At 38.2% G+C, this 12918-nt stretch overlaps 1 protein-coding gene across 14 annotated transcripts in view; it reads left to right on the forward strand.

Annotated features, from left to right (window-relative positions):
- LOC107669708 (CUGBP Elav-like family member 2) overlaps window positions 1-12918 on the forward strand; it is a 166815-nt gene that overhangs the window by 108063 nt on the left and 45834 nt on the right. For all 14 annotated transcript variants that reach the window (XM_016462066.1, XM_016462063.1, XM_016462064.1 and 11 more), the window contains one exon: window positions 5791-5987. In XM_016462066.1, coding sequence (XP_016317552.1) covers window positions 5791-5987 — 197 coding nt within the window. The remainder of the gene's footprint in view (window positions 1-5790; window positions 5988-12918) is intronic.

Consider the following 12918-nt stretch of genomic DNA (forward strand, 5'->3'; position numbering starts at 1 on the left):
AATATATTATAAAAACAGTGTATGTATAAAAAGTACATAGTATATCATTTAAAAATACATAGTTATAGCAATACCCCATAACCACGAATATAAAATATCTATAAATGTATTTAAAATATATATGTAACTATACCAGATTTTAAAACATCGTAAGTGCTCTGAGTTTCTGTAACCTTTTATGGAGGCTGCTCAGGCATGAAATAACCTCAGTCCAACCATTACTATATCTCCAATCATAATTTGTTATATTGCATTTATGTTTATATTGCGGACTATCAGAGTTCCTTACATCAGCAATCCCCCCCACACACACACCTTAAGAGCAGCCCAGGCTGATGGAAGGTCTAGTTAAGCCATTAAGGCAGACAATTGACTCAAATTGAGAGGGAAGTGGATAGAAAGAAAGAGAGAGAGACAGAGAGAGAGAGAGAGAGAGAGAGAGAGAGAAAGGATGCTATGGCAGGAGTGGAACCACTTGACAACTTAATCTGAGCCTCAGGATTTACATTCAGACAGACAAACACACACACACACACACACACACACACACACACACAAACAAACACTTTTATTTTCACCTTGTGTCTAGTTCTTTCTCTTTCTACCTTGTCAGCAGAGAAGAGTGAAAGAAAGATGGTCCAAATAAAGGACAATGTATTTAATCTGTCAATGGCTCCTCTCCTTATGCCTTTGCAGGGAATTGTAAGGAATTTAATGATTATGATTCCACGTAATGAGTCTGGTTCCTTAAGGATTCCTTTTAGCACCACATAATCCTACTGTGACTGTATTATACCATTTAGTCTACTTTTATTTTGTGTATATATATTATAAACAAGCTCAGTGAGTGAGAGCTTTCAGGAGTCATTTTGGTAATTTCATTAAAAATAAGCAACTTATAATGATCATGTTTTTGTTATTTTGTGCAATATCAAGTCGTTCAGATGTTTGGAATCGGTAAGACTTCTTAATGTTTTTGAAAGCCAGCAATACTGTATTTATTTGATCAAATTAGAGTCAAAGCATTAATATTTTGAAATATTATTACAGTTTAACATAACTCTTTCTATTTTATTTATTTGAATATGTAATTTATTCCTGAAATGGCAAAGCTGAATTTTCAGCAGTCATTACTCCAGTCTTCAGTGTCACATGATTCTTCAGAATTCATTCTAATACACTGATTTGGTGCTCAATAAACATTTATTATTATTATCAATGTTGAAAATTAAAAAAAAAAATAAGCAGTGATTTAAAAAAAATGTGCATACATTTTTGTCAGGATTCTTTGAAATATAGTTTAAAATAACTGCATTTATTTGAAACAGAAGTCATTTAGTGTTTACTGTCACTTTTGATTAATTTAATGCATCCTTGCTGAATAAAAGTATTCAGTTCTTGAAAAAAAAGTGTTCACTCTACATCTGAAAAAGAAGGCAAATGTTCAGAAACCATTAGTGGTTCCCAACCCCAGGCCAGTGTGTGCGAGTGTCCTCCAGCACACTGTTACAGGCTTCCTGTGACTTGTGCCTTTGTATTCCTGCAGTCGGGCCTTGTCGAACCAAACAATTACTAATTGTGACAGACACAAGCACACACATACACGCACAACACCCTGACACTCGCAGTCCCATCCCTCTCTCTGTATCAGAATCCGTTTCTGGCTCTTGTGCCTGTGTCATGCTCGCTTTTTTCGCCATTATTTATTTTTGATCAGCGGCGAGGGGCACCCTTATCACCGCGGTAACTGCCGGGGGATTTATTGGGGTGGGGGTAGCTGAGCAGCGGTTGCCGTGGGGACTTGAAAGGACGGCTTTCCCGTGACGCATGCAGAAATGTCCTTTAAATCGCTCAAAGACTTGGGCGTCTCCGCGGAGAAAATAGGATCCTTCTGCAAGAGATGGATGAATCGAGTCCAGAGGTCTGTGTCTATTCTCTTTACCTCCGACCTTTTCTTTTTATCGGTTGCTGCTCTTTAACTCTAGGCCTTGTTTTTTTTTTTTTTTGAATAGAATGACAAATCACTTCATCGGTTTAAAGAGAAATTAGGCTTTGTTGAATGACTGAGTGAGTTAGTTCTTTATGGCTTTTTTTCCACTTCTAATCTGTGATTGTGTAGTGCATCATGTTTATATGTGTGTGTGTATACACACACTCGCACACACACACACACACACACACACACACAATACTGTCCATAGGAAACCATTTCTGAATAATCTATGTACAGGCCTCATGATGGATTCAGTTTATTTGTGTGCTGAGTAATTTTTATAGTCACCATATTCTACACTTTTGTAACTTGACTTTAAGTTACAAAATGTTTTGTTATGTACATTAATAGTACAATGTTTAGGGATGTAATGGTGCACCGCGAGCCGGTTGAAAAACGATACAAATATGTGACGATTCAAATCGGTTGAGATTTGTATGTAGCATCTTTGTTTGGATCATGATTAAAATACAGTGGTTGCCTCGAACTGAATGGAAAGAGGCAAAGCCTTAGTTTGTTTATATGAAGAGATTTCTTTTATTTGTGTTATTTATTTATTTGATTTGGGGCTTGTTTTAAACTTTCATATTTCATATTTTGTTGCTTCAGTTGACCAGTGACTCTTTTTTGAACTTTACATATTTAATTGACTTTTATTTATGAATTAATTGATCAATTTTAAATGTCTCTTGTCAGTTTGAAAAGGGATTAACATTTTATATTTTAAGTATTTCATTCATATTTATTTATTTGTTTATACTTTTTGATTTTCATAACATATACTATATATGTGTATGTATATATATATATATATATATATATATATATATATATATCTCTCTTATATATATAAAAAAAAACAAAATGCACGTTTCGAAGGAAAGAAATTTGAATGGTTATCTTGAAACAGGCGGAGGAGGCTTACTCACAGAATGCTTAGTGCGATAATTAGTCTCATGAGGAAATGATTATGCTTCTTCACTGAGGATAGAAGTATTTATTTATTTATTTTATTTATTTTCATATCAGTTGAAGGGCAACAGGCAGGTTGGCCATCGATCAGCAAAACCAAAATAAAATAAAATTGAGTAGACACTCAGTGATTTTTGAGTTTGTTTAGGCTTGTTCACTCATTTTGTTATTGTAAGCTGGTTAAAAATGAAATGTGAGTGTGGGGGTCGATAACTCTCTCTCTCTCTCTGCGTGCTTTCATCTGGAACTGAAACAAGCGCCTGAAATTCCTCATGAACTCGTTGAACCAGCAGCATGGGCGTCTAGGGGTCACACGGATCTGTCTCGCATCCTGACTCAGCTCAGCCATTTTTATCATGTCATGATTTGTTTCATTCTGGTGTGAGTCACTCACAATTCTGCTTTCAATTCATGTTGAAGGTAGCATTTGTGAAACTGTTTTCAGTAAACTGCTTACAATGGAAGTCTATGGGGCAAATGTACTGGATGGTTTTAAAGCGAAAATGTTAAGCTTTTATTTGTGTTAAAGCTCTTTATTGATTTTCTTTAATGCATTTCAGGTTTTTACATGAATCAAGTTGTTTCAAGAATAGCAAGTACAGTTTTTGATGTTAAACTCTTCTATAATAGGTATTGATCGACCGATATATTGCCAAGGCCGATATATCGGCCGATATTTGGTATTTTTCAAATATCGGCATCGGCCGATACGTTTTTCTGCCTGGCTGATGTGTTCGAGGCGGGACTTTTATTTTGACGGCAAGCCGGACCTTTATTTTGACGGTGCTGAGAACACAGTGCTCACATTCTCCCTCTTCATTGTTTGTTGTTGTCGTTTAACAGTTCTGCCTAATACAGATAGAAGTCTGTCTAATAATCAGATAGAACTGTTGAACAAATGAATTAAAAAGTATACAAAAAGTATTATAACGATTGCTTTTATATTATTAGTAACAGAAAGGCAGACATAATACTTTCTCGTTTGCCGTCAGCATTCAGCAAATAAGCATATAATTTAAACAAACCTTTAAATGACTAACGAACATTTAATTTCACAAACCTTGCAGATTTAGTCGAATCCAGCTGTGAGATCTTGTGAAGTGTGCATTTGTATATTGCCTGACCGCGTGTGCTCTGCGTGACAGTCGATCCGTGCGAATTGAATCCGGACAGGAGGAGAGTTCAGCTTCACTGGAGACGCGCGATCAACTTTAAACTCGTTATTTCAAACTATGCTGATTTATGCATTTGCGCTCTATCATATTCATGTCATTTTTACTGCGTGCTGCATGTAAAATGAGCGTTACCTTGGCTTTCGTTGAAAAAATATGATTCCCAATTAGGGCTGTGCGATTTGGGGGAAAATATCAAATTGCGATTTTTTTGACAGATATTGCGATTTGATTTGCGATTTTAATATTCGTTTTAAACGCGGAGCCAGGCGCCAGTCGACGCAGGTTGCGCACGTGCGTCAAGCCTCATCCATACTGCCAGATGCGCTCGTGGAGACGTGCGGTGCGGAGCCGGGTGCGAGTATAAACGAGCATTACGAGACAGGCTGCGTGAGTGCGGCAAGCGTGAACGGCTCATCCGTGACGCAGGATTTGCGCCGCGTGGGGCAGAGAGGAGCGAGTATGAGAAGCATTCACAGACACAGGCTGTGTGTGCGCTCTTCTGAATTGGTGGAGGCGACGTACTTCTCAACGACGTACTTATCACGCGTCTGTGGAGGCGACGTACTTCTCAACGATGTACTTATCACGCGTCTGTGGACGCGACGTACTTCTCAACGACGTACTTATCACGCATCTGTGGAGGCGACGTACCCTTCTCACATGTAAAAGTACACGACTGTCAACTCCGGCAGGTAATCCTGTCACATAATACTCGCCATAGGCATACAGTGTTTACTTTCTTTTTGTTTATATATTTTAAAATATTTCTTTATTTGTAAAAAATACTGTAATAGAATTATAGAATCAGGAAGTTGTCATCTAAAGTATAAGTATGTTTATTTTACACATATTTTATACATATTTTATTTATTTTTAATACAATTCATTTTCAAATTATTTCAAGTTTCTCAAACATTAATTAAAATAAATAAAAATTATAATTAAAATAAAAAATATACTTATATATATCGGCTTTATATCGGCCATCGGCCACCCTGCTCTCTTAAGATATCGGCATCGTCTGTCAAAAAACCAATATCGGTCGACCACTAATAACGGCAAATTCAGCTTTACATGGTCATGGCATGAGTTGACAAATTGTGTGTTGCACAGACAAGTTTAATACGCAATTTTATCACAATAATCTCATGGTAACACAATTAATATTGTAAGTAAGTATTACGGTGATATTTTCATCATAATCATGATGTGTATTTTTAGCATTTGCTCCACTTGCCCCATATACTCCTATTTTAAATTTGCTGTAAACGTGCATTTTCTTTGCAAATGAAAGTTTCTGAGCAAATGAAAGTTATTTTATTTGGTAATAGAGCTTCCTGAATCTGGAACAGAGTCTGAATTGTACCTGCTCAGGACTATAAACACAACATCAACACACACACACACACAAGACACAGCACACACGCTGAGTGTAATAACACTGTCGTGATTTTAATCAGGGTTTGTGTCTCTGTGTCTTCCTGCTTTAATGAGGAGCAGTTGTCGGTCTGTCGGGCCCAAATTTGCTCTCGCAGTGAGCTTGGAGACCAACTCCTCTCACTCCCCATCTTCCTTTACATCTTCCAGTGTTCTCAGACAACGATATACACCGTTGACACTTCCTAACGTTCGCTTTCTGTCTCTCTGCAGTAACGGTACAGCTGGGAAGATGAACGGCGCCCTGGAACACTCGGACCAGCCTGATCCGGACGCCATTAAGATGTTTGTGGGTCAGATCCCTCGCTCCTGGTCCGAGAAAGAGTTAAAGGAGCTTTTTGAGCCGTACGGAGCCGTCTACCAGATCAACATACTGCGAGATCGTAGTCAGAACCCACCACAGAGCAAAGGTAGCGTGCGTTTCCTGTCTTTTGACATCATACACGCCATCGCAGCAGCAGGGTGTTGTGCTGCGTCGTGTAAACCTGCTCACATGTGTAATGTGTTAGCTTGAGCCTCTGACTTCCTGTTGTGCTTCTTCTTTTCCTGTCTGCCTGTTTCTGTCTTGCATCCTCCATCCATATCTTTTTTTTTCTCCATTTCTCAAAAGCTATGTTCAGAAACCCATTTAGGCATTGCTAGCTCATTTAAAACTATCGCTAAAGATGGCGGACAGAATTTGAAAAATAAATGCTTGTAAATATTCCATTTAGTACATATTTTAAATAAAAACCGACAGTTTGACCCAGTATTTGCGATGTTTATATCTTTATAGTATCGCAATACTAGCTTAGCAACATGCTAACATCAAACTAAATTGGAGTCTTCCAAGCTGTTTGCGCGCTTCGTTGCTGCCTTTATGTCCTTCTGAAAGTTTCTACTTATAAACTCGAATTATTTTAATTGGATGTGTTGGTCAGTTCCATATTTGTTTCTCGGTTTATCATGTACGAACAAACTTTTTTCAAACTGCAGTACAACACAATTAAGCACAAAAGATTCACACAGCACATTTTTGAGTTTAAATACATGAAACATAAGGCAGTGGAACAGGGTTGCCAGGTTATCACAAGAAAACCCGCCCAATTTCTACTCAAAAAGTTCAGTGGAGTAAAATACACTGTTTTTGGTGGGGTTGCCTGATAAAATTCACATGCCAGGTGTTAAATATCACGTTATTGGGGCCATTTCAACCTGCGGCAACAGTGTTAAAGTAGCCCAAATCCACGGTAAAACCGCGGACTTGGCAACATTGCAGTGGAATGAAAAAAAGCTAGGTCTTGAGAGTCGTTTGCGCAATAAGCTGCAACAGGACAGCATAACGATCAAAGATTGACATGCTTAGCATGTTAACAGAAAAATAATGGAAAGGCAGTAGAATTCACAAACCTTCTGTGTTAATGGCCTCTATGTGTGTAATTAATAGTGTATTATATTGCAAATGTGCTATTACAGAGAATGATGGGTAATGTAGCTTGGTCGCACTATCCTGAAACCAGCTAAAGTATGTGCTTTATTCATTAAACAGTTCATTAAATGCATGCAAATTGTCAACAATAACAATTGAAATGGTGCTTCCACCTCTAATTTACACACCCTCAACTCAGAAAGTCTGAACTTAAGAGTTTCAGACTCATAAGTACGGCATTGTGTTGGCATTCATGTCCGCTCATCTCATAAATATCATCCTTTCAACACGACTTGAACGCAGTAATGTTCCAAATCAGTCATTTATGTGGTTTAGTTTTGGTTCCGATGCCGCCTATGTAGGCGGTAGACAGTGAGGTAGCTCATGGGTTTCAGAATAGCTCTAAAGCGTAGGCATTAACCTCGGTTCTGCGGAGTTGTTAACACTCAGACAGGAAGATGGCATGTACACGTTCACATTGCCGCCCATCCTCTCACTCTTATGGAGGATGAGTCAGGGCCGAGTGGGAGAGCATTACTCAAGTCCTATACTCTCTCTCTCTCGCGCACACACAGGCATTGCGACGGGTATCTCCGGCAGAGCCGAGGTGTGTGATTGGCTTTCAGACGGGGTGATGAGTGCTCCTGTAGTTCATTTAGCAGCAGTTAGAGTGCCTCTCTCAGGTCCTGCTTCATCAAGGCCTCTGACACAGCCGTGGGGCCGTAATGGCCGCCGCTAGCCTTCAGCTTCATTCTAACCCATTTTCATTTAGGAAAAGGTCGTCTGCGTGCGTCTTCGGCTGTTAAATTAGACGATATTGAAAGATTTCTCCACCAACAAAGTCGCAAGGTGAGCGTTAACTTCCCTGTCTTTCCCTGTGGCGTCCGCCAATTAGAACTGATTTTCTCTAAAAAGTATTTGGTTTTCCTTTTTTTTTTTCTCCCATAAGGACAGTTTTCCACCTTTTAAAATTACCAATTAATGGGCAGATTATATTAAGAAAAGTGTGCCAGTTAACAGGACTCAACTTGAAGGGCATTGCGACGGGTATCTCCGGCAGAGCCGAGGTGTGTGATTGGCACAGCCGTGGGGCCGTAATGGCCGCCGCTAGCCTTCAGCTTCATTCTAACCCATTTTCATTTAGGAAAAGGTCGTCTGCGTGCGTCTTCGGCTGTTAAATTAGACGATATTGAAAGATTTCTCCACCAACAAAGTCGCAAGGTGAGCGTTAACTTCCCTGTCTTTCCCTGTGGCGTCCGCCAATTAGAACTGATTTTCTCTAAAAAGTATTTGGTTTTCCTTTTTTTTTTTCTCCCATAAGGACAGTTTTCCACCTTTTAAAATTACCAATTAATGGGCAGATTATATTAAGAAAAGTGTGCCAGTTAACAGGACTCAACTTGAAGTGTCCTGAAGCAACATATACACACAGTATTAGATAACCCGAGATCTTACTCAAGTTCGCACACACTTTAGTTTCCGTGACTTTCCGCTGACGCAACCGACTAGTTTAATACATAACCTGCCCACAAGCAAACATGACACATTGCAGTCTTTATTTAGTTTTCAAGAGTTTTACACTTGTTTATGGGAACTAACTTCAACAACTGAAGTCACAAATTGTATTTATTTGTTTAAATATTTAACAAATAAAATGAATTGCATGTATCATTTGACACATTATGTGTAATATTAATATAAAGGAAGCAAATAAAAATTAAATAATTAAATAATATATTTTTTTTTTTTTTGCCTGTTGCACTGTCCGTCAAGTGTTGCATCTCACCCACAAGCCAACGCTGTACTTTATTTCATTTAAATTACACTTATTTTTGGGAACTCACTGAACGTCTGCATTTATTTATTTATTTATTACAAATAAAATTTGTTGCACACAGCAATTTACACATCATATATAATATTTTTATAAATTAAACAAATAATAATTAAATATTTATTCCAATATACTAAATATTTTAAATATTTAGAATATATTAAATATGTTTTTATTAAACACAGTTTTTTTTAAGTGGCTGGAGCTTTACTTTTGTGTGCCATACTGTCCATCAAGTCTTGCATCGCATTATGCTGCACCACAGCAGTGTAGACTACTGGATTATAATGGAAGCAATCTAGTTTTGCATCTTGAGTTGTTGTTTTATTAGCTTCACGCAGTGAGGACAATATTCCACACCCTTGGTTATTGGCGTTAGTGCTTCCTGGTTTAAGACTTGTAGGTTTAAGGTGACAGTGTGATGTTCTGTCAATCCAGATACATCCTTTTTTTGGTAAAAATGTACCAGTCTATTACAGATTGGGCACTGGAACCCAGCCGAAAAGTACTCACACTCTCACACATCCCAGCAAGGGTGTGTAACTGTGCTGAGTTGCGGTCTCAGTGGTTTAATCTACGATTCAGCACAGGACGTCACATCCTGTGCCCCGCGTGTGTCCCTGCCTGACCGCCATAGCCTGAGCATCATCGGGGAGGTGCTTCTGAACAGACGGCCTCACAGAACACCTGCCCTACATATGTGTGTGTGTGTGTGTGTGTGTGTGTGTGTTAGGGCTGTCAAAAACATTTTTAATTTCGAATATTCGTCGAATAAAAAAAAAAATCCACATTCGAATGCAAAAACGTTGCATTCGAATTTAAGGTCTGCGTCAGCCGTCAGGCAGCCTTATCAGTGGCGCACGAGATGCGATGACGATGTATGTGTCATTGATTGCATTTGAATGCTTTTGTTAGCCTATCCAGTTGAACCCACTAGATGCGGCAATGCTACGTTGTTCATTCAATATATTGCGGAAAACGAGAGCATCAGTGTGGAGAAGATGTTGTTTACATCAAAACTGAAACCATGCCGTTCACACAGAACGCATATTTATCACATTTTCTAGAGGGACGTCTATCAGCGTTGCACTCGCGTCTCGCAGAGAGCGGCATATTTAGAAAGCCATGTAAAATTAATGCAAGTTCAACTTTAAAAAAAACATGTCTAAAGACGTTATGGCGGTTTTTCCCCATCCCTCTCTATCTCATGTTTTTAAATGAAGAAAGTAGCCTACTCTTTGTGATTGGTTTTCGGTCCTTTGTATTAAACTATACATATATGCATGGTGCTGTTTTTTTTTTCTAATTGTTTAAGCAACTTTATTAATTATATATGGTTTATAAACATTATTTTAAACATGATGCACTTTTTTTCAAAGATAGTTGTGTTATTTTATTTCACTTTGAAGAAATGTGCATAATATTTTGCTCGATGCGCCCTCTTGTGGCCTCAGGAGAGAAGCCAAAAGCTTTTTTCCCCCTAACTGAAATTATGCCTTTTAAATTCTAATACAATTCGAATTTTTATCATATTTAAGTAGAAAATTCGAATTTAGTTTTTCAGTCATTTTGACAGCCCTAGTGTGTGTGTGTGTGCGCGCGTGAGAACGGAGGCATAGAATATAAATGCACCCAGAGGTGAAGAGCAGGAATTGTTTATCAGAGTCGGGCTGCAATTTAGAACGGTCTGCACACGCGCACACACATAGAAACAGACTGTCCCTTGTTGATTGAGTGATGCGAGAGCGGTCCAGGGCTAAATGGCCCTGAGCAGCTGGGGTTCTTTAGTAAAGATGTATTCCTGTCTGCCTTTGAAGTCCGTCACACACACACACATACGCACGCCTACACGCACATAAGATGAATGGATGTGTTTGTGTGTGCATCCTTTTCAGTCCCTGGACACGTAGAACAGAATGATACAAGTGTGTGTGTGTCCTCTAAGGCCAAATGCAGATGCGCTATGCTAATGTATTGAAATGTATTCTAACAGATATGTGTGTGTTCATGGGATTAAGTCCATAACTTTAGGGCTTTGGATGGTCTGTGTCTCGTTTAACAGATCAAAAACCGAATCTGGGCATAATTGGCATTCAAGTCGTTTTCATTTACAGTCAACACGAAAACGGGATTCGCAACCTGTTATACTTCCATAATGCGACACATTTCCGAGTGAAACGAGATGTGAAATGCTATCCTTCGGGAATTGATTGGATTGTGAAAAGCGGCAGTTTCGGGCCTGAATTTGCAGTCAGTTGTGAAAGACTACTTTCTTTCCAGAAAGAAAGAAAAAATCGCTGTCACCTGTTGATTTAAACTGAAAAGGAAAAAAGTAGTATCATAGTAGAGGTGGAACATTTTTCACAAATATACACAGTGGCTCCAAAAACTATTTGGACACTTGAGCCATCGTTAAAAATGCAGAAATGTAAATATAATTTACTATTCAATTTAGGGATGTTCATTTCGGTTATTTTTCCTAACCGACAACCGATGCTCATTAACCGATTATTAACTGTTAACCAAAAGATTATTTTAAATTAGAATTGAATTAAATTAGAAAGGATAAGGTCTGTGACCCATTAAAAATACTAACATTTGTTTCCCGGGGATTAATTTTACATGCGCAAAAAGCAGCAAACAACAGAACGTGAGGATTCACATATCACATCATGCACCTGCAGCGCTTCTGCGAGCGGAGAAAAACATAATAAAGCTAGGCTATATATATATATATATAAAGAATAAATAGGCCTATACGAGATATATATCTTTACTTAAATAATAAATTAAGAAAATGAAAGAAAAACTGTAAAAAGTGGCCTAGTATGCAGAGTTTCGGTTCATTTTTGTGCTGCGCGAAAGGACTTCCACTGTTAGAAAGAAACAATTCAAGTGATTGATTGCGCCGGCGCCGCATGCGTGCACACAGTTAAGCTTTGCTATCTTGACAATGCAGCCTGTTCATTATCATAATAAAATACTATTTCTGGATGAAATAATAAAATGCGACTTATACGCGACTTATGCTTTTTTTTCTCCAAAAAGCTAAAAATATTTATACGCGTAGCATATTTTAACCATGCAGCAAATCTTTTTAAATATTTTGATAAATTACTGGAAAAAAAATAAATAAAATAAATGACTTTTTAAACCGTTTAACTGATTGTAGTAATCGGTCAAAATTCTTACCGTCGGTTAAATTACATTCAATTAAATATAGTTTGAATTATATAACAAAGTATCAAAACAAGTAGCTTTTTTCCCCGTATCGAAAAGAAAATGAATAGAAATATTTATTTGTAAAGAACAATAGTAAGAATTGTATTAGTAATAATGATACAACAATCGTGGTACTGAAGTGGTCTTTCATTTGAAAGAAATATAGCACAGCTACACTTCTTAATCAATTACTTTTCAAAAAATAAAAATTGTTCATTATCAAACGTAAAAACATCTTTCTTTTACTGTTAGATGTGCAAATAGCCGAGCATGAGCCCTGGGTTTGTAAGCCTGTATGATATTATGGAATCCGTCCGTCAGCGAGTCTTGAGCACGAGTACGAACGGTCACGGAGCTCTTGAGGCGGTTGTACGCCTCGTGGTTTTATCCTGTCTTATCTGTCTCAGGTGAGGCATGGGCTTTCAGACCGTATGTCAGCAGTCCTGCCACGTACGGATGTGGAAAACACTTTGAGGATGGCTGTTCTGACCTCCCTGCCTGGGATTGTCAAAAGTTTCCAGTGTCGCGACACGATTAAACACGAACCGCTGTCAACAGCCAAGGAATGAGTTGCTGGCAGAGTCGAGAAAGCCTGCTTCACTTTTGCTGACAACACAAGAATGAACAGGATCTTATTGGCTGACAATTGGCTATTGGCTATTATTAGCGTATTAGCGTTGTTTCAAAGGCAGCATTTTAATGGTTTTGCACATCTCTATTTTCTAGAAGGAACAGGAAAAGGAGAATGATATGCAAAATCAATGAGCTACAATGTGAAGCCACAATCTGAAGTGCCCCTTCACATTAAACATGGAAAATCAGCAACAGTAATATGACAAGTGACACCACTCTTCAATTAGCAAAAAAAAAAAAAAAT

The sequence above is a fragment of the Sinocyclocheilus anshuiensis genome, unplaced genomic scaffold (assembly GCF_001515605.1).
Source record: "Sinocyclocheilus anshuiensis isolate Anshui unplaced genomic scaffold, SAMN03320099.WGS_v1.1 scaffold548, whole genome shotgun sequence".
NCBI classification, from domain to species: Eukaryota; Metazoa; Chordata; class Actinopteri; order Cypriniformes; family Cyprinidae; genus Sinocyclocheilus; species Sinocyclocheilus anshuiensis.